This window comes from Stenella coeruleoalba (assembly GCF_951394435.1).
Source record: "Stenella coeruleoalba genome assembly, chromosome: 11".
NCBI lineage: Eukaryota > Metazoa > Chordata > Mammalia > Artiodactyla > Delphinidae > Stenella > Stenella coeruleoalba.
In genome coordinates this window covers 3761853-3785124 of record NC_137157.1, presented here as the reverse complement: position 1 = coordinate 3785124, position 23272 = coordinate 3761853, and the positions used below count along the sequence as shown (strand labels likewise).

Below are 23272 nucleotides of genomic sequence, written 5' to 3'. Positions count from 1 at the left end.
AGAGGGGGGCTCTCGACAGACCATCTGCTTCTCAGAATTTCAGTCTGAGATAAGAGAAGTGTAACCGTTTACTTCCACCCCCCTGAGAAAGGGGGGCCATGTACCGTGGTCCAGGGGGAACACATGCGGTCACATCCTTCTGGAATCCTTTGCCACATAGAAGACCACACTGCATCCACATCAACGTCATCTCTTGGCTACGGCAACTGGTAAACATCAAGGACCTCAGGCCCCGCGGCTGTTAAATGCATTACATGAAAAAAATCGAAGAAACAGCAATTTTTTACATCACAAATAGCAAATTAAGACCTGGGTCAGGTATTTTTCATTTAAAATGTGTTTGCTAGTTTGGGTGGAATGTGAAAAGCTTCCATGTTTTTCCCCCGCTGAAGGTAATACACCAGCCTCCTCCTCTCTTGCCCTTCTCTCCCCCCCCACCCCCGCTGTCACCCTCAGCACCTAAAATTCATTAAGTGATGAACATTATAGCGTCATGCCAGCCGGAGCGCAGACAAGCTCCCCAGGTGAGCCCTGGCTCCCCCGACAAGGGGTGGGGGCCGCTGAGTCTCCAGGCCCTGAACACAAGTGAGTGGCTCATCTTTTCAAGGTCAAATCATTCACTTTGGGCAAATGTCTTCTCTTTTTAAAGGCACAGGCGGTCTGGTCCTTTTTTCAGGCCTAAAAAAAAATGTACCTCACACGAGATGGATACCACTCAGTGCAGTTTTCGGTAAAATTACAGTATTCGGGTTTGAGTATCACTATTTTTTCTACACTGTATGGTAAAAAAAGAACTATGTTAATAGCTATATCTTAAATACTGTGATTTGAGGGTTTTTTTAAAAAATCCTAATGTAAATATTTTACTCACAATCACGCATCTAATAGCAAACATTGGGATTCTTCTGCAATCAGTGTTAATTGATGTATACTCGTATACTCTCACTAGCCTGGCTCTCGGACGTGTTGGAAACACACAGGAAGCTGAAATATCACAACTGAAATACAACCGCACGCACACACGCACACACATCAGAGCTCTCCTCCTCTCCTGAGCCATGTGGAATTCACTTCCCTGTAAACCTGTTCCCTTCCTCATGCTTCCTCACACACGAATGAGTCTGTTCTATCATTTCTACCAGCAAGGCTGCCTCTGACCCAGGTCAGAAGTCACCGATTTCACACAGGAGGATCCCGCTGGAGACCATGAACTATTCCTGTGTAGTAAGTAGCTGTCTGTTCTTCAGGGAATTACTACCTGTGGGTTGTTACCAAAGAACTTTGCAATTTGAAAGATGCTGACGGCAGTGACTGGCAACGGCTGGGTCTCTGCCAGCCTCCAGAGCCCAACCCGGAGAATAAAGCGGAAGCCACAGAGCCCGTGAGCCTCCCACACGATGTTTTCCATACCTTGGCAGATTTCTTCCTGATGGGGATCTGTACCGCCCCCGGGACCCACAGGGCCGTCACATCCAAACCCAGGGGGAGCCTTTGCCAGACGCACGGCAGAGTGGTGCAGGTTCCCACAGCCAGGGCTGAGCTGGAGTCCTTGGTGTGTGTTTATCGTTACTGTTCTTGGGTGCCTTATACTCTCAAAGTATTTAGGGGCTGACAGACCCTTTGTGTTTTATACTAAACAGGAGCGATTCCAAAGCAGATCTTTTCTGAGCAGGCTCTGACGCCCTCTCTCCAGCCCAGACCCTCTGGGTGTGATTGGTGGGGAATCCGGGGCCGCAGGAAGCCGAGGTGTGCAGAGAAGAGCAAATGGAATCTTAGTCACTTTACTGGCAGTGGTTCCAGGCAATTAGAAAATGGCTATAAAATAACTTTAATTTTTGTTTAATTTTGGGTCTTACTCATTTTCCCTTTAGGAGATGGAACTGATCGTATATATTGATTTCTATCCTGAATTTACGGGAACTTATATGTTTGGAATGTCCTACTGTAAGACTGATGAATGTAAAGAGTTAATTTCAGGGTACAGTTTTGCCTTAATGGTTTTAAAAAATAAACTATTTTTAAAAATTACCTGGCGAGTTTTCAGTGATGCTATGAGATGAACTGTGTTGTTTGGTCTGAAGAAAACCGATCCCCAGCTGTAGGGTCTGCCCTTAACCCAGAACAGTCCCCCAGCCCCAGAGCTGACGTGGTCTCTACCTGTAGAGTCCAGTGACAGAGCGGACCTGGGGCAACGCGGCCCCAGAAGACAAAACCCAGCACAAACGTCGGTCAGTAAAAGCCCTTTATTCATACTCTCATCAAACACGTTTCTAACACCCTCCAGGCAGTGTGCGCTGGTCCTGCGGAAACTACAGAATCGGACAGAGCAGTTCCTGCCCTCTAAGAACTGGCAGGCACATCGTGAGCCCACAATCAGTGTCTCACCAATTGCTAAGGTGGGCGCCGTGAGGGTGGGGGTGCTGCGGTCTTCGGAGCACCGGGGTCTGGGGTCTGCCTTTTGGGCGCCCTCTCTGCGTGGCTCCTGGCCCTGTTGCTGCTGCAGGCGGACCCCAGCTCCCTCTGGCTGCAGACACGGCTCCCGATGGCCCAGAAACAAGGTCGGTGACAGCGGCTCCCAGCTTGGCCCCATCTCCGAGCCAGGCCACAGAAGCCCGCTGGCCAGGAGCCCCGTGCAGCACACTGCTGCGGACCTGGTACCCGACTGGACTCATGTTCGAGAACCAGGCTGGCTGGCAGGCCTCTTGGATGGGACTTCCCTTTTCTCCAAGTCTTGCTGAATTTCCTGAGGGAAAGCATCAATGTTCTCCCGCACACAGGGGAGGCAAAATCTCTTGGAGTAGAAGAAACTGCAGTCCTGAAAGAAGAGGGGGGCGGAGGAGCCTGAGTGCCAAGGGATGCACACTGCAGCGCCCCCAGAGCCTCCGGGAATCCCTCTTCCTCAGACCCCAATGAGACCCTCCAACTGACCCCAGCTTGCCTGTCCCCTACCCCTCTGCTGGCTGCAGGGACCCACCCATAATGCAGCAGACCAGCTGCGTGACTGTGAGGGCTCCCAGGACCACCAAGGCCAGGAAAGGCTGCTGCTCACACGGTCCCTGGGAAAGGCTCACGTGTCACCTCTCTCACAGTCACTCACGTGAGGTCCCAGCCACGGGGAGAGAGGGAAAGCGGCCCCGGCTGCACGTGGCTTACCCACCGGGCCCACGCACACCAGCCTGCCGCATACGCTGCATCTCGAGCCGAGGATCAGGAATCTGTCCTTGTTGGGGGTGAAGGGGTCCCTCATGACGTAGCTCTCCTCCAGGAGGCTGCGGGACAGGAAGTGGTGCCGGTGGGCAGAATGGCCCAAAACTCTGCTGACGAAAGGTAGCCGGCTGCACGGACCTCCCCGGGGCCTGCTCGCCGTGCGAGCTCATCGCGGGGAGGGGTGGCCCCCAGTGCCACCAAGTAGTAGCAGAGAGGCGAGCAGTGGCGCCCGGCTGGGATGAAATGAGACCTGCTCCGGGCTCCGTGTCGACCGCAGGGAAAGAACCACTCCTCCTTGGCCCCAAGAAGGGCTGCTGCAACTCAGCCCCCAGACCCCAGCCTGACTCAGCAGGGCGGCGGGCGGGCACAAGGCCTCCATGCGAGCTCTCCAAGCCCTCCCCTCACCTCCGGGATGACACCCGCTCCCAAACTGCCTGCTTCCACACAGGGAGAACAGGGCGCTTTACGCTGGCTAAGGTTCTGGCCTCACAGCGCACATCAGAAAGGAGACAGACAGGATAGGATCCGAGGCGACACCCCAGGTTCCTCCAGCCTGGCCCCCCCGGTCCCAGGTAATGTAGTGGCCAGATCCCCACAAGGTGGCCTCTGATGGAGGACAAGTTGAAGGTCAAGAATCAAGCCCCGGGACCCACTGGCGCTACTCTGGGCCATCCGTGGGCAGGTGCACAGGAAGCTGGTCCTCAGGGCTCACTCCCACCAGTACAAGAGCCGCAAGGCGGGCAGCTTCCCGCTGAGAAGGTGTCATCGTAGGAACCAGCGGGACCAGTGACAAGGCCCAGCCCCAGACGCGATGGCCTCTGCGGCTCCCTGCGTTCCCAGCTGCTGAGCTGTTTCAGCCTGAGCCACGGTGCTTCCACCCCGCAGCCGGAGCAGGTGCTGGACTCTGGGCTGAGCAGGGACGTAGGGACTTGGAGATTCTAGGAGAGCCGGATGGCGTCGAACCTTGCCCTATGCCTTCTTGGGCCACACCTGAAGTGCCCAGAGCCTGGGCCGGGTGGCCCCAGACACAACACCCAAGCCCTGTGTCAGACTTAGGCCAGCCAGCCCTGGGCGGGCTCCCTGGGGTGCTGGGACCCTGGTACTCACGCGACAGACTGGGCGCCGGGGGGCTGCTGCCCCACGTAGCTATACGGAGCAGTTAAGGCACAGAGCTGGCACTCAAACACACCCAAGGGGCGGCGCTCCGCCTCACACTCCATCTGCAAGGTCAAAAGACAGGGCATGTCGCCTACAGGACCAAGAGCTACCCACATCTCAAAGCTCCCCACTGCCTGCTTCCTACCCACAGGTGAGAAGGGCAGCGTACAGACAAGGCACCTCAAGTTCAGAGTAAGTGACGAGACCTGCTCAAGGTCACACGTTCTTTTCAAGCGCACTTGAGCTATTCACCAAGATAGACTATATTCTGGGCCATAAAATGAGCCTCAAGCTTTAAAAGCCTGAAATCATAGAGTACATGCTCCAACCCCATAATAATTAAAATCAGTAACAAAGAGATACATGGAAAATCTCCAAATATTTGGAAATTAAATGATATACTTCCAAATAAACCATAATTCAAAGAAGAAATCACAAGAGAAATTAGAAAATATTTTGAACTAAATGAAAACTAAAATACAAAATACATAGAATGCAGCTTAAGCAGTGTTTAAGGGACATTCACTGTTTTAAATGCTTAAATTGGAAAAGAGGGTTTAAAGTAAGTCATCTAACTTTCCACCTTAAGAAGCTAGAAAAATGCAAATTAAACTCAACATAAACAGAAAGAAGAAAATAATAAATAACACAAATCAAAGAAACAGAAAATGGGCAAACAATAGGGAAAAAAAAACGATAAAACCAAAGCTGGTCATTTCAAAATGTCAATAAAGTGGACAACCTCTAATTAGACTGATCAAGAAAAACAGGAAGAAGATACAAATTACCACAATGAGGAATGAAACAGGGGACATCACCAAGACTACAGACATTAAAAGGATAATAAAGGAATGCAGTGACCTTTTCTACCAAATAAATCTGACAGTTTAGATGAAATGGACATATCTCTTGAAAAAACACCATTTATCAGAACTGACTCAAAATAGAAAACCTGAATAGTCCTTTATCTATTAAGAAAACTGAATTCATAATTTAAAATTTTCCTTTAAAATGAAATAGTACAAAAACAAACAAAAAGAACAACAACAAAAAGAAACAGAAAACCAGCAAAACTTCATGCCCAGATGTCTTTACCAGCAAATTGTCAAGCATTTAAGGAAGAAGTAATACCAACCTACAGAAACTGTTTCAGAATACAGAGAAAGGAACACTTCCCAAGTAATTTTGAGGCCTATATTACATGGACACCAAAACTGCCAGTATTACCCTGATACCATTCATCAGACAAGGCTACTACAGGAAAACTACAGAGTAATACCCTTCACAAGCAAATATCTTCAGCAAAATATTAGCAAACTGAATTCAATAATACATAAGAAGCCTAGGGCGTCACGACAGAGCGGATTCAACCCAGGAAGGCAATGTTGGCTCAACATTCGAAAACCAGTGAATGCCAACTCATGAGAGTAACTGAATAAAGGAAGAAAAACCACACCATCATTTCAATAGATGCATAAAAAAGCATGACAAAATTCAAGGCTCTGGGTGGTGCTTCAGAGCCAAGGGGCTCCCCACCTGACTACAGAATAAATTCCCTTCCTTGGCATTTAAGGCCTCTTTAACTTGGGACTTATCTCCCAATGACTCTGCCGTCCAGCCCCCACCCCTCCATACAGCAGGCTGCAGTTCAAGTGGCTCCATCACTGTCCTGCACTTTCTCACACACACACACACACACACCCCACCCCTGTGCCCCGGCCTTCGCTCCTGCTGTTCCTGCCACCTGGAGGGTTTCCCCCAACATCTCTACCTATGGAATTGCCCTCTGGCTGCCCTGAAGATTTTCTGTTCACCTTTGGCTTTCGACAGTTTGACTATACAACTACTTTTTTTTTTCCCTTTTAAACCTATTTATCCTGCTTGTGCTGCTTTAAGCATTTTGATCTGTGGTTTAGTATCTTTCATTACTTTTGGAAAATCCTTAACCATTACCCTTCAAATATTTCTTCTGCCCCATTCTTTCTTGTCTCCCGCTGAGGTTCCAACCGCAAATACGTTAAACTTTGATGTTGTCCCGCGGTTCTTGGACCCTTTGCTCTGGGTTTGTTTTTTTCTACTCTTTTCTCTCTGTGTTTCAGTTTGGGTCATTTCTACTGCCCTGTCACCAAGTTCATTGATTTTCCCTTGGTTATGTCGAATCAGCCGACGTGCACTCGGAAGGCTCCGCGGCGCCGCGCAGTCCGGGCGGGACCGGGGATGAGCCGGGGCGCAGGCTCCGCGGCCCGCCCCCAGCGCCGCGGGAGGCCGCTCGGAACCCCGCAGGGCTCCGCGGAGGCGCCCAGGCCGAGCCGGACGCACGAGACGCACCGGGAGGGACCCGGGCGCGGCCGCACACGTCCCCGTCAAGCCGCCAGGCCGCGCCACTCACCACTACCGCCGCCGCCGCCGCCGCCGCCGCGCCGCCACGCCGCCGAGCCCACGGCGCGTGCGCGGTGAGTCGCGGGGCGGGGCCTCGTGGCGGACTTCCGCCTCGGCCTCCGTCTAGCTGCGGCTTCCCGTACCCGATCTCTCGGGATTGGCAGCGGCTGGGCAGCACCTGGATATCTCACGCCGACGTGGCCTGATGTCCTGGCTGCTCCAAGACTCTCAGCTTCTTTCTGGGTTTCCCACCGGGCTCCACAGAGTCGGTGCCGCCGGTGCGCGACCCACAGATAACCCGGCCCCAGCCGCATTTCCATCCCCACGTGGTTTCTCTCACCGCGCGCTTCGGACCGAAATGCCCTGGTCTTAGTTCTTATGCTACCCGTCCCCCAACTAGGACGGAAGCCTCCGGGGCCTGGGGCCAGGGCCGCAGGCAGTGATTACTATGTGCCCTAAGGCAACAGACAGAATGGGTTCAAAATGAGCCCTGTGGCTTCCTGCGACCTTTAAAAGCTGTGTGCTGCCGGGACTTGTCACTGTACCCCTCCAAAGCCTTGAAGTGGCCTAAGTGGCCTGCAATGCCCGTCGTCATCTGGGACCACCATCCTTCAACTTCCAGGTCTTCACCTTGGGGCACCAACCACATCAGCTACCAAAAGTTGCACTGGACCCCAAGCTCTCCGTCCCGAAGCTCAGACAAGGGCTTCCCTAGACCTGCGGTGGCCGTCCCACCCCACTCCTGGCCCCTCTACTCGTGTGTATTCGAGGCACCATTCTACCGGGCTAGGGGATGATTCTGAAGCCAGCAGCCCTGAGGTCTGGGACTTCTTCCTTTGGGGAATCGAGAAATAAGGATTATATTAGGTGTCTTAGTAATGCTGGCAACAAGAATTATTTCTGGACTTGAGCCAGAGTGGCTCCTGCCGTGAGCCTCAAGAATTAGCGAGCCCTTACATTTTGCTACTAGAGCATGTGACCTCAGCTGTGCTTACAGCAAGGGCACTCTTTGGATCAATTCAAAGATTACATACTGTTGGTTTTTATTTTTGGATCTGCCCAAAGATGGGCCACTTGATAAAGCATTTAAAATTTGACCTAAATCCACTCTGAGATACATGACTGGTTAACCCACGAATGCTGTCAAAGCCATTAGACAGTTTAGACAAGTTACGAGCTGCACTGGAAGAGTTAAATGATATTCAAAGAGCAAATCATGGACTTTGTCAGAAAATAAAGTTAATTTTGATTTGAGCTGTCCACAGTTATTAATATAAGAAAAAACTTACCAAAAAAATCCAAAAGGATTAAAAATATCTAATAAAGCTTTAGAAAAAAATGGTTTCCCAAAAGAAACTGCATGTGAAATAAGAACTAAATCAAGAGAATGAAAAGACAAGCCACAGAATGAGAGAAAGTATTTGCCAAAGGTATATATGACAAAGGACTGTTATCCAAAATGTACAAAGAACTATTAAAACTCAACAGTAATAAGACAAACAACGCAATTAAAGAATGGGCCAAAGACCTTAACAGACACCTCACCAAAGAAGATACACAGATGACAAATAAGCATATGAAAAGATGTTCCACATCCTATGTCATCAGGGAAATGCAAGTTAAAACAGCAATGAGATACCACTGCACACCTATTAGAATGGCCGAAATCCAGAACACTGACACCAGCAAATGCTGGCGAGGATGTGGAGCAGCAGGAACTCTCATTCGTGGCTGGTGGGGATGCAAAATGGTGCAGCCACTTTGAAAGACAGTTTGGAAGTTTCTCACCAAAACAAACATACTCTTACCATGTGATCCGGCAATCATGCCCCTTGGTATTTACCCAAAGGAGTCGAAAGATTATGTCCATATAAAAACCTGCACACGTGGTTATTACACCTTTATTCATACTCATAATTGCCAAAACTTGGAAGCAACCAACATGTCTTTCAGTAGGTCAGTGGATAAATAAACTGTGGTCCATCCAGACAATGGAATATTACTCAGCACTAAAATGAGCTATCAAGCCATGAAAAGACATGGAGGGAACGTAGGTGCATGTGACTTAAGTGAAAGAATCCAATGTGAAAAGGCTACATAGTGTATGATTCCAACTCTATGACAGTCTGGAAAAGGCAGAATATTGGAGATACTAAAATGATCAGGGGTTGGGGGGAGGGAGGGATGAAAAGGTTGAGGACACAGGATTTTTAGGGCAGTGAAAATACTCTATATGGTGGTATAATGGTGGATATGTCATTATACATTTATTCAAACCCATAGAATGTGTAATGCTGAGTGAACCCTAATGTAAACTATGGACTTTGATTATGGTGTGCCAGTGTGGGTTCATCAGTTATAACAGATCTTCCACTCTGGCAGGGGATGGTGACAATGGGGAGGCTATGCTTGTGTGTGGGCAGAGGTATATGGGAAATCTCTGCAACTTCCTGTCAATTTTGATGTAAACATAAACTGCTGTAAAAAATTAAGTGCATTTTTTTTAAAAAACCCACTAAAATGACATTCAAATACAACGTTGGGAAGTTAGAACTAGGAAACAGTAACATCTACTGGAGTCTGAAAAAGAGTCGTGCACAAATAACCCCAAAACTAATTTCCATAGAGACTGTTTTCTGACCATTGTGGATCCTCATAGTCTCTATCCGACAGAGATTTAAACAAAGTGAGCAACTCACTGCAGTTTTCCGTTTTCTTTATAAAATCCCAGTGCTGAAAAAAGTCAAAGGTGAAAAACTTAAAAAATACTGGATGGGGCTTCCCTGGTGGTGCAGTGGTTGAGAGTCCGCCTGCCGATGCAGGGGACACGGGTTCGTGCCCCGGTCCGGGAAGATCCCACATGCCATGGAGTGGCTAGGCCCGTGAGCCATGGCCGCTGAGCCTGTGCTCCACAACAGGAGAGGCCCGCGTACCGCAAAAAAAAACAGAACCAAAACCAAAAACAAAACCTGGATGGATCTAGATGTGTTATAACAAATGATGATAACAATGAATTAATGATGACATTTATATGATGAAACGAAAGGAGAATATAATGATGTTTAATATAATGGTAATATAATATGATCTTTTTATATGCACCCTCCTTACAGTGTTTAAACATGATATCAATACTCATGGTTCAATTCTAAATCTAAAACTTTCAGAAATTTATTGACAGTTCCAGTTGCTACTCCCTCAGCAGAGTGAAGTTTCTCCCAGCTGAAATCATTAAAAACTATCTGCAAACTATTAAGACTCAGGAAAGTTTGTCTAACTTGGCACTATTGTCGATACAACACAGTTATGTGAAAATCTTTGTAATTATCAACACGATGATTTTTCTGAAATGAATTCAAGAAAAATAAACTTTATGGAACACACACACAATAATTTATGGATTATGTATGTGTTTTTACTCAGCCAAAGATCAGTGGCCCACCAACAGAACACCCAGAGGTACACAATAGTAATTCAGTTATCTTTGATATTCTGCCCATTTTTCATCTATATAAAAACCATAGCATTACAAATAATTTTTAATTTTGCCCTTATGAAAGTGTGGGTGTCAAGATAGGTGGCTATAACATATTTTATGTAATGGTTTGTAAACTTGTTTTATAACCTTTAAATATTTAGACATGCAGATATTTGTCATCCTGCCTGGACCCCACGACGTTAGGGGTGGCCTTGCCAGGGAATATAGCTACCTAGATGTTGTGGCAGGACTTATAAGACCTTGTATAAATGTTGTCTTAAGCGATTAAGCTTTTTAAAACTCATGACACTAAACAAGTATTATACATTGCATATTCAAGTGAAGCCTGAGAAAGGAAATTTGAAAATTGAAAAATAAGGAATTGAATGCAGATTAGAATCTAAAGCAAAGCATTGCTAACAGCAATGAAAGGAGGGGGTAACTCTGGAGGATTAATTCCTTACATACCTCATTTCACTGTTAAGTCCAATCTTATTCATCCGTTTCTCCATTTCTGCCAGTAAAATTAACGTCCAAAGTCTGGCACTTTTATTTTAGTGCTAATGAAATTCCAGAAGCAGGCCTTAGTTTTTTAAGTAAACTCTTAAAAGCGTAACATACATACAGAAAAGTAGATACTTCCTAAGTGTGCGGCAAGATGAATTCTCACAAAGTAAGTACAGCAGTGTAACCAGCACCCAGATGAAGTCTTCCACGACAAGAGACACTGGAGGTTTCTTCTGGCTCAAGGGAAAGGCTGGCCCTCTGTGGAGTGGTGGAGGGAGGATGCATGGAGAGACCTGAATTTATTGCAATGGACAAAATGCCTTTAACGGTGTATAGCTTTGAAGTAAATATTTAAGAGTATAATATACATACAGAAGCAGGCCTTACAAATGCAAGTCTTCATAATTGGTACAAGGGTTTGAGGTAGATGAAGGACGTGGAGCTTCAGATGGAGCCGTCTCTCTGCATCTAAAACTTGTTCTACTACTCTGAGTTAATAAGGGGCTACATGGAGAACAAATCCAAGAACATTTATCTTGTTTTCCTGTGCAATACAGACTTGGGAGGGTATTCATAACTGTTTCCAACTTGTTCTGGAACATGCCTACCCTATCCCTGGAAACTGATGGGAACAAAGACGTCTTAAAAGACTCCTTTAGAAATTGTTGCCATGTCCTGTGAAAATGACCTTCTAAATTTTGATTGTCTCGTTACTTTGTTTCCCTGATGTTAACCTAAAACAATAAAACAGCCAGTTTTGTTTTCACCAGCGGTTATTTTTACCAGCAAGATGGGTTTATTCGGGAGCAGCAAAGAACTGCAATTTGGGACGCGTAAGTCTGGTAAAGCAAAGGAGAGGGAACTGTTTTTATAGAGAAAGGGAAGTTGGGCGGGGCTTTTATAAACAAACTGTCCATTGGAGGAAACTGGGAGTAGGAAATCTAGTGTGAGTTGTGACACTCTCTTATTGGCCGGGCTGTCGCCAGGCGAGGAGAAAACCTTCCTTCGTCCTGCTGCCTAGTAAAGTAGCATCGCTTCCTGCCGGAGAGGAATGGTACCTCTCTTCCCGTTGGGATCTGTGTTGGCCTGAGTGGTACGTGCATGAGAGCCCCCACTTCTGGCCTCCCGACTCCATTTTAGTGAGGTGTCCCTTTATTAATTTTCACACTGACAATGTTATAATTGGCATCTCTAATATTTCTAAACTATGTAAATACTTGTCATTGCTCTATCATTAGAAGGCCCCTGGCACTCCCCTCTCTCCCAGTATGCGTGGAAACAGCCCTGTGACTCTGCTAGACTTCTCACTGTAGCCACAAGGTGACAGTCTTGTCTCCTTTGAGGGGCCTGCAGCTGCTGTCCCTGGTCATCAATCAGCCCACCCCACCCCCCCACCCCCGCCTTGTTCCTGGATGGCCCACTTGGGCCCTGCCTTTATGACCCTGTCACTCACAGCTCCCAATCATGAGATGCTATGTGGGCCTGGGGGCTTTCTTCCAGGGAAGCGAGGCCAATTAGTGTAACCCTCGGCCTCCCACAGCACCACAGGGGTAGAGACTTCAGCTGATCCTAAATTTGGGAAGAATGTCTGGGTGTATCCAGCCACAGAGCACCCGAGTCTGCCTTGTCTGCCTAGGTCTTTGAAGCCTCTAGGGCGAGGCCTGCCCCATGTCGCCTGCACATCACCTGGGGCTTACACTCCCCCGTTCTGCGTCCCATGGGTGACTGCACCTGACCAGACCCCAGGAAAAAGTAAACATTTGGCCCCCATGCTTACGCCTTCCCAACCTGTTCAAAAGTCAGGTGGTAATGAGAGGTGCTAACCATGAACGTGCACTTCACTTGGAACCGGTGGCCAGAGCCCAGCCAAACCTGAGACGTCCCACCAGGGCAGTTAGAAAACCCAGAACTGACCTTCTGACCCTAACCGTGTGGGTGGTCTTGGGTGAGTCACAAAACCTCTTCATTATCTCAGCTGGCAGAGAAGGCCACCCCCCACCCCAGGTTCTCAGGCCTCCCCTGGGGAGGAAACGATGGAACGCATGCACACGTGCGTGTGTGCATGCCCGTACCTGCCAAGGTGCAGGGTACCATGCCCATGCCCGTGCAGCACAGGACTACGGGGCGCCAAGTGAGTAACAGACCCCTGGGACACAGCAGCTGCCCACCTGCCTGTTGTCCCCCTTTGCTGGCCCTCGACTTTGAGGGCAGGAGCCATCGGTGTACACACCCCCTCACAGGAATCACTGCAGGTCTCACAGAAGAAATCTCACATTTAATTCTGACCAAGCTTAAAGTGGCGTCTACATAAATGAGCATGTTTCGGAGTGAAAATCCAACAGCTGCTAGCCTATTTTTCTTAAACAATGTTTTCTAAACAATCCACCAGGCCATCAATAACCCAAAGCTCAAATTCTGGATGTATATATTGCTATATACATTATATAGAACATTTACTCTCTTTCAGTGTGAACCCACACCCCCACACACCTTCTTGCTGTTTAATAAAAGTCACGTCTCATGGCCAGAAAACGTTATGACACTTTACATCTTTCACTTGCAGTGGCCTTAAGTAGATGGGAAGCTTCAGACCTCTGACCCCCAGGTCCACATCCCTGCATTCCCAGGCACGAGGGCAACTCCTGAGACTCGTCACAAGGCCCTGGCCCAGCTGGCAGTGTGGGCGGCGGAGCTGGGAGGGTGGGGGAGGCCCTGCAGCCGTGTGTGCAAAGGGAACAGCCAGCGGGGCTGAGGCACTGAAGCGCGAGTGCTGGCCTCCCAGCCCCGGGGAGGGGGGCACAGAAGCAGCAGGATTTTCCTGCTGCTTCCGGCAAGGTGGGGTGAGGCTGAGGGGGCCTTTGAGTTCCCTACCCCAGATCTGGGTCTCTAACCTTCTAAACTGCAGCAGGTACCAAAGACACCAGCTTCCCAGCCACAGGGAGATCAACCCGGGACTCGCGGGCTGTCCTCCTCCTCTCTCTGTAGAGGCTGCACTGCACTCTGACATCCTCAAGTTCCGAAGGGGAGGCCAAGATGGCGGATACTTCCAGACGTAGGGTGTGTGCATTGTGAAGGACACGGGGAGAAAGCACAACTGAGCCACTAAACGTTCCTTAATCCCAGAAAGTGAGCATTTGAGAGAAGCCGGCCTGTGGACCTTGAAACGGTCATGGATCACACAACGAGATACACCGTTTTCTTCCCATTAATGTTTCTGGTCTTCAGCCCCAGGTACCGGCTGTCGCTCTTCTCTGGCCGCCCGTACATCATGTTGGCAAAGAACTTGGGTTGGTCTTCCGCCTTGGATTTGAAGGACAGAAAGCCAAATGCAGTTCTTAGTCTGTGACACAGGTAGGTCATTGCTTCCGCTTCTTCTGAGGGCTCCTCATACACGGGCTGCTTCATTTCCCCGTAGGCAGACAAAATCACCGCCTGAAATAAGTTGATCAATATGCAGATCGTCACCAGCAGAAAAGATGAGAGAAACAGGACCCCGAGAACCCGGTTACTGGAAAATTCCGTGTTCTGAAAAGCTGAAATGCAGTAGGAGAGTACTGTCTGTGTGGCGTGAATCGTATCACTGTAGTTCCATTCGTGCTGCCCGAATACTAGGTAACCAAAAGTCATGTAGACAAAGAAATACACGGACACCACTAGTGCCATGTGGCAGATGCCGGGAAGGGCAGTCTGGATGGTCCTCTGTGCGAGACGCACGTTGTAAAAGAACCTGGAATACCTGAGGGACTTCAGGATTGTCAGAAACAACAGGAAACCCAACATCACCCTCATGGCGTGATCTACTTGAGACACTGCATGAAAGGGAATGAAATCCTCAGAGTTCGACAGGTAAAACCGAATTATACTGACAGCCAAGAAGTGTTTCCTGAAAAAGAGCACGATCAACACGGTAAAGATGCATTTTAAGGAAAAGTTGAGCAAATTATATACACTTTTCACGTAGGCGGACCTTTCTTGTGTGATGATGTAGACCTCGTCGACAACGTAGGCAAAAAAGAAAATGAGGATGGCCACGTACAAGTAGATTTCTGCGGAAGTTTTTCTGTTGAAATCGGCAAGCGAGAAGGAGTGCGCAGACAGGCTAGCGTTCACAACTCCTACCCGAGAGACCTCAAAGATGACTGAGATGCTGCAGAAGAGAGTGGTGTCTGGATTAAAAGTTGTTAGTTCCAAGATCACAGCCCATGTCTTTTCATCCAGCCAACGGCTTCCCTGGAGTTCGCTGAGCCTCCGTGTGGAATTAAACTGCTGCTCTTCCGGAAAAAAATAGAACGCGTACCCTCCTGACCCGTAGGTATGCAACAGCCCATAGGAATAGTACACCCATCTCTTTTCTCCAGGCTTGTAAGTAAATCCTTTCGTAGTCTTGTCTACAGCCCGCTTACTAACTCTATTCCACAACCCGGAGTAGCTTTCTGTGTCTTCTGGGTCAGTGCCGTATTCGGGGTGACAGTGAATCTCTCTTTTGAGGCTGTCCTGCGTGAAGTGTTTGGCAGGCAGACAGGTTTTCTCTCCAGGTTGCGCCCTCACCTGCCTCATCCGTGGCAGGCCGAGGATTTTAGAGGAGCTTTCAGGGAGAAAGGTGGGACGCAGGTCGTTGTGGAGCAGAGGCAACAGCACGCTGTTCAGCCACCGAAAGATGTCTTCCAGCTTGGTCACCGACGCCAGATCCACAGAGAACTGGTCACGAATAAACCGATTATAGTAAAAGCCATCGGTGTGGCGTAGGAGGGTGACCAGGCTCAGCAGGAGGGCCAGAAACATGAAGTGAGTGAGGATGTAGCTCAGGAACAGGAAAGCTCTTCTCTTAATCCTCTTCTTTCTTTTGAAGATCGTGATGTCGTCTTCAGTGAGGGGCTGGTACATCCTCGAGCTTCGGAGCTGGACGACGTGCTGCTGGCGCCTGCGCATTTCCTCTGGGTTCTGCGTGATGCTCTGCAGCATGATCTCACTGTAGCGAAAGTTGCCAACCCACAGAAGGTTCTCACAATACTTGGGCTTACTTGTTCTGTAGCCTGACACGACCATAATTTTAGATGGTTGCACCAGAAAAACTGACTGCAAGAAGCAACAAAATGATGCGAACAGCCATTCTATTGACTTTTCGTAGCCGTAAGTCAGTCCATAAAATACAATAAAGAACGAGGATATGCTACAAGTGACAAAAACCAAGAGCCATGCGACATAAACGCAACACCACGGCAGAACAATCCTGGTCTTCTCTTTGAGGGGTGTAGCACCGGGCTGGCGAGGGTGCTCTCCAGGAGGAACACTTTGATTGTCTTCAACGTTTGGGTTATTGGCGTTTTTATTTTTTCTTTGGGTGCGGGAGACCTTGCTTTCTGCTCGCTTGGGCTGGGGCTGTCTTTTAGAGGTGGTCTTGACGGAAGCCTCGGGAAGTCCAGGACTTCCTCTAGTAGGCGGAAGCTTTTCAGGCTCCCGGGAGCGTGCGTTGCCAGTTTCACGAGTGTGCCACTTTGCTAATCGTTCTTGCCAGTGTTCACTTGCTGCTGGTGTCCACGGATGCTTCCGAGGAGCGACCTCCCCTAGGGTCACCTGAGGTCTCCTCTGGGAATAGATGAACAAAGACGTGATCATTAGTTGCACAGGGATGGTAATTAAGACACTTTCCATCCCGATCACCATCGACCTGAGGTACTTCCCCTCTTGTGACTCCGCTTCTTTTTCTTTATTTAGATTAAAGAACATAATATTACACAGAAGGGAGGACAGCAACATGGCTAAGCAACAGGACAGTCTCTGGAGCCTACTGAACCGTGTAGCAATGACACCAGAAAAAACAGAGAACCACATGTGGCTTCTCCCCAGCCTATAACTTAAATCTGTAAGGAAAAAATCCATTCTGTTGAGAGACTTATCTGGGGGGGTTACTTGAAAGGTTCTGTCCAAAGAGGTGTCAATAGAAAGCCACTCCCGGCACATGAACAGCCAGATGTGTCTGCTGAACAGATTCTCCACTTTGATTCTACTTAAGTACCAACTAGGGGACCTGCCCTCGTTGTTGTGCCACACGCGGATGGAACGGATGTCCCCCAAGTCATTTTTCGTCGTTAGGAGGAAAGTGCTGACGCTTCCTCGGTAGAGGGCTGCAAACTGTGGATGGTTTAAACAATGCACATCGCTGCTACTCTCTGTTCCCTGCAGTTGGACAAAGACATTGGCCCTGGTCCCAGACCCACAACGGCTTCCTGTAAAAACAGTGACTAGGTAACATACATTATCATAAGGATCGTTATCGGGTAGAACTACCACTTGCTCCCTAAGACACTTGTCCATTTCATCTCTGTGCAAGGCCCAGAACCCTAGGACTATGTACAAGAGCATAATGAAAAGTACAGTGAAGAGGGTCACGGGGTTTTGGGTAACGCTCTTGAGGACCTCTAATCGCAGATCCACGGGGTTAGGGACCACGATCACCTTGGCCGTCAAATAGCGGGTACGCAGGTGGAGGTTGGCTAGTTTCATTGCGTCCAGCTGCCGCCTGGCCCGCCCTGGGTTCTTGCAGATACAGTGCACTTTCTGCCAGGTGGTCTTCTCTCCGACAACGCAGGTGTCTTCTCTCCAATCGCTCTGGATCCCATACATGTCCAAGCATTGAGTGCTGAAAACAGAAATTCTCACTAACTTGTCATTGGGCTTTAGGACAAAATGAGGGGCCTGCAGAACCACAGCGACGGTAGGCTCAGAGGAGCTGGTTCGCTGAGCTATGACCCGCAACAGGGATGGGGGAAGGCAAACCACGCGGGCCTCCGTCACTGTACAGTCAGGGTCAAACAGGTCACTGTCTTGGGCAACTGGGGGGATGCGATGGGGCACGAGGTAGGTGGCGATCAAAGCGGTGGGTGTGATCTGACGGCCAGCATACACCAACACCGTGAACAACACGGCCACTTCCGTCACAATGTGGATCAGCACCTCCTTCCCTGCTCTGCTGTCCACTTCAAAGCTAAATGCCCCCGTCGTCTTTCTCAATGACTCATTTGCTTTAGGAGACTCCTTGCTGGGGCCCACCGTGAGATTAAAAGTCCCAAAGCTCAAGTTTTTTCTGACGAGGTACACTTCCACTACATCAGGTGTGATCTCAATCACGTCACCGGTGGCCTCGGTTCCTGTCATTCGGAATCCAACCACCTCGGTCAAAATGTTTTCCCCATAATTTAGCCAAGGGAAAGGGTCATCTGCAAACTCACAAAACATTGTAGAGATTGGAGCGTTGGCAGGCAGACTAGGAACGCTGCTCACGTTCAGGGTTGGATAAAAACAATTTCGACAGTGTTTCTCAGTGCTGAAAAACTTGGTAACATTCCACTTCTCCGTTTTCTTGACATACATGTTAAAGTTGGGCGTCCTCATCGCAGTGGTCTTATCCTCTGGTACTTTTACAGCCAATACTGTCTCTGCTAGAGATTCAACGACATGGAAAGGCTCTTCGACCACTTCATGACGAACCATCAGTTTCAGGATATTAGACAAACTTGTTAATATTCCAGTGCTTACACTTTCTATCTGCTCAGAAGAAATGTGCTTATCCCTCTGGTGACACTCTTGGAGGGCTCGGCTTGCTTGCCAAATCCTCACCGTGGCCAGTTTCTGAGCAAGCGAGGAGAACTCCGAGGTTTTCTGCGTTAATTTAGTAACAGTCATGACCACCTGGCTAATTTCCACCAAAGTGTTTACAGGAAGAATGAAAGACTGATTGAAAAGGTGTTCTCGGAGTCCAATTTGGTCAGCTTGCAGATGTGAGTCGGTTTTCATGCTATTCAAGACAGAAGCTACAATATACATTAAATAACCTGCAGGTAAAAACTCCTGCTGTTGAAGCAAAGTAGACAGTGATGAATCTGGTCCCACAGTGGAACTGAATAACTCCTGCAGCACAGTCCTTGATGAGTTTATGTCAGTGGGAGCCTGTACAGTGGCGTACAAAGTCACCTGAGAAAAAGCTCCCAGAGAGGTATTATATGCCTGGGCATATATCTTCAAGGCGTAATGATTGGCCAACACACCAACAGGGAGAAAGGAAGGGGGCGCTGTGCAATTCTTCCCCCAATAGAGGATGGACCCAAAGTTATTCTCTTTTAAAGAACTGATTTCACCAAAACCACGCACATCAGGAACTATTATTTTATACGTAGGAACGATGTTCTTATCCTTGAAACTACTACAATGGACAACAAATTTAGTAATGAAGGCAATTCCTTCAGCTGGATCAATTTTGCATTCTGTGGTTTCAGGGACGTGGTGAATAACGAAGGGATGCTGTAAGACCAAGCTCGATCCACCCCAGGTTGCTAGATTGAGAGAAATCCAAAACTTATCTTCAACGAAACGCCGAAAAGCGAAAGCTTTTACAGACAAATATGCACCGTTCCGCCCTGTTGTTGTTTGCCCCGTCCAATCAAATGGCATCTTCCCACCTGAAGACGACAGAATGGACCATTGATAGACATCACGGCCTGCTTTACAACGTGGGCATTCTAGAGACAAAGAAAATCTCTCTGATATAATCAAAACTGTATCACAATTTTCAATACATGAAATGCTTGCTACAGGTGCTGGTCCTTGGAGCACATGCACTGTCCTATCAGCAAATGCTGTTCTGTCGTTCTTCTGGACCACCAGTCTGAAAAAATACACACGGCCGCCGTGAAGTGTTTCTGGCAAAAGTGTGAGTATAGGACCGGAGGCCCACGTCCACCTGAGATCAACCTGCTCTGGGAGACAGACTTCCTTGCTCCTCACTGTAATTTCATGTCCATCGTAGTTTCTTGGGTCTGTGGTACAGTACCAAAAAAAATGAAGTCCCTCTAAAGGGTTTCCTGCCTCTGGATCAGAGGACATATTTCCATTCAGAGTCAGTCCATCTGTGAAATTAACTGTGATGTTGGTATCCCCAGGAATAACCGCCTGCAGGGGACTTTTAACAATGATGATATAGATGGAATCTGAGTCTTTCTTCAGAGGTATCGTTGGATCATATGTGACGATGTACACGGAGAAATTAAGCAGATACACCCCCCAAGATAAAGAATGCGTGGAGATACGGATACTTGATGGAGTGTTCTCTGACTTGAAAGGTGGGTTTTGCAAAGGTTTAGTCCAGTCCGGCTTGTCAGATACAGAGGCCACGGAATAGAGTTTCCAATACTGACCAAAGAACCTTTGGTTTGGGCAGTGGGCCTTAACCGTGGCATTGATGGTGACTTCCATCTTCCGGGTCAGCTGCAGGGGAGAATCGTCATTCCTTTCGATCCTCACCAGATCCAACACACAGACCCCCTGACGGGACACCGAGGACTCCAAGGCTTCGGAAGTGTTGGGGTTGACAGCCTCTAAGACGACAGGCGTGGGCCCGTCCGTGGGACACTTGGTTCTGGCCACTAAGCCCGCGTAGGAGCGTGGGCCGCGGGGCAGAGCCGAAAGGGGCGACACCGCCGAGCGGGGCGACACGCGGGCGGCGGCAGCGGCGGCCGTGGGGACCGTGGGCCCGAGCAGCCCGAGGCGGAAGGTCCACTCCAGACGCCCGAGGGAGCGCGGCAGGCGGGCGAGCCAGCGCAGGGAGAGCCGGCCGCCGGGCGCCGACAGCTGCAGGTCCACGTGGGCGGGCGCGGCGGCGGCGGCAGCGCGGCGGGCGCGCAGCAGGACGTGCGTGCGGAGGCAGCGCGGCGCCGGGCCTGTGAGCCGCCCGGTCCGCGGACAGAGGTCGCGGCCGCCGCTCAGGATGACGCCGCCGCCCGGGGCCGCGCGGGGCCGTAGGCTGAAGCGGGCGCGGCCGCCGCCAACGCCGACGCCGCCACCGCCGACGCCGCGCACCCCGAGGCCCCGGGCGCCCCTGACCGAGCGCAGCACGGCCGCCTGGGTCCGCGCCGGGACGCGGACCCGGGCCTCGGCCGGGGCGCGGCGGGCCGAGGCGGGCTCCCGGCCGAGTAGGTCGCCGGACGGCGAGCCGGGCACCCTAGGGACGGTGGCGCTGGCCCCGCGAGGAGCCGGGGTCGGCGGGCGGCGGCCAGGGCCACCGCTCAGGCTCAGGCCCAGGCCCAGTAGGAGGAGCACGGGTCCCGGCCGCATGGGAGCGGAAAGTGGGAGGCGCTGCGGAGGCCGCGGACCAACGGCCACGGGGGCGCGGGCCGCGGGGTCACGGGGCGCGGGCGTGGGGGTAGGGGCTGCGGGCGGCTGGCCCGTGCCCACACCTGGGTAGGCCTCGGGTCAGGGTTGTTAGTGGGGTTCCTGTGGCGCAGTCTGCTGACCCTCCAAGGAGACCCCTAGCAGGAGCCCGCCCCCCCACACCCGGGAAAACTCATTACAAAGCGGTGGAAAGTGAGAGCTTTCGTCAGTGGGCTCCCTGAGTAGAGGGAGAGGGGGACTGCTCACTGGGTTTCTTACTTAGTTTTCCTTTTTTTAAAAAAAATTATTATTGGAGTATAGTTGCTTTACAATGTTTTGTTATTTTCTGCTGTACAGCAAAGTGAAGCAGTTATACATATATCCACTCTTTTTTAGATTCTTTTCCCATGTACGTCATTACAGAGTACTGAGTAGAGTTCCCTGTGCTGTACAGTAGGTCCTTATTAGTTATCTATTTTATATATAGCAGTGTGTATATGTCTTTCTACTTTCTTAGGGTGAAACCCTGTGCCATTGATTTTAGATCTTCTTTTCTAATAGAAGCATTTAGTGCTGTCAGTTTCCCGCCAAACACTGCATCCAACATACTTACCATATTTTATTATCATTCAATTATAAATATTTTTAATTTCCCCTGTTTTGGTTTAACCTGTGAATTTCCAGCTATTTGGAGTTTCTGTGAAAATATTCACAGTTACTGATTTCTAATTTAATTTTGTTATGGTCAGAGAATACAATCTGTATGACTTTTATCCCTTTGAATGTATTGAGACTTGTTTGAAAGCCCATCGTGTGGTCTGAATGTATGTTACATGAAACTTTAAAAGAATGTGAAAAAAAAAAAGAAAAAGAAAAAAAAGAATGTGTATTCTGTTGTTGGGTGGAGTGTTCTGTAGATGGCAGGTAGGTCAAGAGGGGTGGTAGTGTTGCTTAGATCTATGTCTTTCTGCATTTTTGTCTAGTTGTTCTATCAATTGCTGAGAGAAGACGTTAATCTCTCCTACTATAACTGTGGAATTGCCTATTTCATTCTTTAATTCTGTCAGTTTTTGCCTGTGGTATTTTGGGACTCTGTTTATTAGGTAGACACACATTTGTGGTTATATCTTCCTGATGAATTGCCCCTAGTATCATTATGAGTCTTTATCTCTGGTGGTAATCTTTGTTTTGAAGTTTCCTTTACCTGGTGTTAAAATAGCCACACTATATGTCAATTATATCTCAATAAAACTGGGGGGGGGAATGAAGTAAAATAAAATAGCCACACTAGCCTTCTTATGCTTACTGTCTATGGACATATGTTTTTTCATTCATTTACTTTCAACTTATTTATGTCTTTATGTTTAAAGTGGTCTTTTATAGGCAACATTTAATAGAGTTTTACTCTTTTATCCACTCAGTCAGTCTCTGCCTTTTAATTGAGTACTTAGACCATCAACATTTAATGTAATTACTGTCACCATTTCATGTAATTATTGATATGGTTGGATTTAGGTCTATCACCTAATTATTTGTTTTCTTATTATCCCTGATTATCCCTTATTATCTCTGATTTTTTTTCCTTTCATTCCCCGTTAATTCATTTAGCATTAGTCATTTCACACATGTTTCTCAAGCACCTACTACATACCAGACATTTTTCTAGGCATCAGCCCCAGGCCCAGTTCTCAAGGAGCTTCCATTATAATGGGGGTGAGAGACAATCAAAAATAACCCAGGCATGATATAACATGTATAATTTTGAGTGTGATAAGTGATATGAAGAAAAATAAGGCAGGTTAAGAGATAAGAAATGAGGATGAGATAGGGGAGTCAAGGAAGGCCTCTTGGAAGAGGCACCATCTGAGCCAGCAGATCAGCAAGAAATGAGGGAGCAAGGCTCACAAAGAGCTAGGGAGCGGGATAGCTAGCACAGAGAACTGTACGTTCAAATGCGTGGGGGGCAGGAACGAGAGAGAAGGTTAGTAGTGGGGCTGGAGTGAGCAGAGAGGAGAGAAAGTGGTAGAAGATGCCGTTGGAGAGATGGCTGATGACCAGAGCAAGCTTAGCCTCAGAGCCCACGATCATACATTTGAATTTTATCTCAAGTGGGTTGGGAAGTCTTTGGAGGGTTTTGAGCAGGGAAGGGCCCTGATCTGATTTCCAGTTGGGAAGCATCCTTCTGTTGTGTGGGAGATAGACTGTAGGTGGGCAGGAATGCAAGGAGACAGGCCAATTAAGCGGGGTCCAGGGAAATCAAAGGGACAGGCCTGACTTCTGGAAGAACACTCGGTATGCAAGTGAGCTGGTCCTGACTCAGTTTAGGGTTAGTGGTGGTGGAGGTGGTGAGCAGTGGGGAATTCAGAAAAGATGCACTTGTTAATGGACTGCCTGTCAGAG

The 23272-nt window shown here is 48.9% G+C and overlaps 2 protein-coding genes across 6 annotated transcripts; both read right to left on the bottom strand.

Annotated features, from left to right (window-relative positions):
- Positions 1-2244: 2244 nt before the first annotated feature.
- CDPF1 (cysteine rich DPF motif domain containing 1) lies at positions 2245-6766 on the bottom strand. 5 transcript variants are annotated; one of them, XM_079937416.1, is made up of 4 exons: positions 6755-6766; positions 4315-4427; positions 3158-3269; positions 2245-2815 (listed from the first exon to the last, which is right to left on the bottom strand). In XM_079937416.1, the coding sequence occupies exons 2-4, from the start codon at positions 4425-4427 to the stop codon at positions 2669-2671; spliced, it is 372 nt and encodes a 123-aa protein (XP_079793542.1). In that variant the 5' UTR covers positions 6755-6766; the 3' UTR covers positions 2245-2668. The 5 variants fall into 5 exon arrangements, with proteins under 5 accessions (XP_079793542.1, XP_079793540.1, XP_079793541.1 ...); XM_079937414.1 differs by lacking the exon at positions 6755-6766 and adding an exon at positions 6319-6742 and having other exon boundaries at positions 3158-3314; XM_079937415.1 differs by lacking the exon at positions 6755-6766 and having other exon boundaries at positions 3154-3314; positions 4315-5773.
- A 6745-nt stretch (positions 6767-13511) lies between these two features.
- On the bottom strand, positions 13512-20836 carry PKDREJ (polycystin family receptor for egg jelly; the record flags this gene model as incomplete). The annotated part of the gene is made up of 1 exon (XM_079937044.1): positions 13512-20836. One exon carries the CDS (start codon positions 20834-20836, stop codon positions 13904-13906), a length of 6933 nt encoding a protein of 2310 aa, XP_079793170.1. The 3' UTR covers positions 13512-13903.
- Positions 20837-23272: the final 2436 nt, after the last annotated feature.

Bases quoted from the DNA above. Each gene is read 5' to 3' on its own strand.
- CDPF1 (XM_079937412.1), bottom strand. From the start codon at position 4,481: ATGTGGGTAGCTCTTGGTCCTGTAGGCGACATGCCCTGTCTTTTGACC. The intron at 3,315-4,314 runs GTGAGTACCAGG...TTTCGTCAGCAG, and splicing joins CCCGGCGCCCAGTCTGTCGC to AGTTTTGGGCCATTCTGCCC. The intron at 2,816-3,157 runs GTGGGTAAGCCA...CTCTTCTTTCAG, and splicing joins GGCTGGTGTGCGTGGGCCCG to GACTGCAGTTTCTTCTACTC.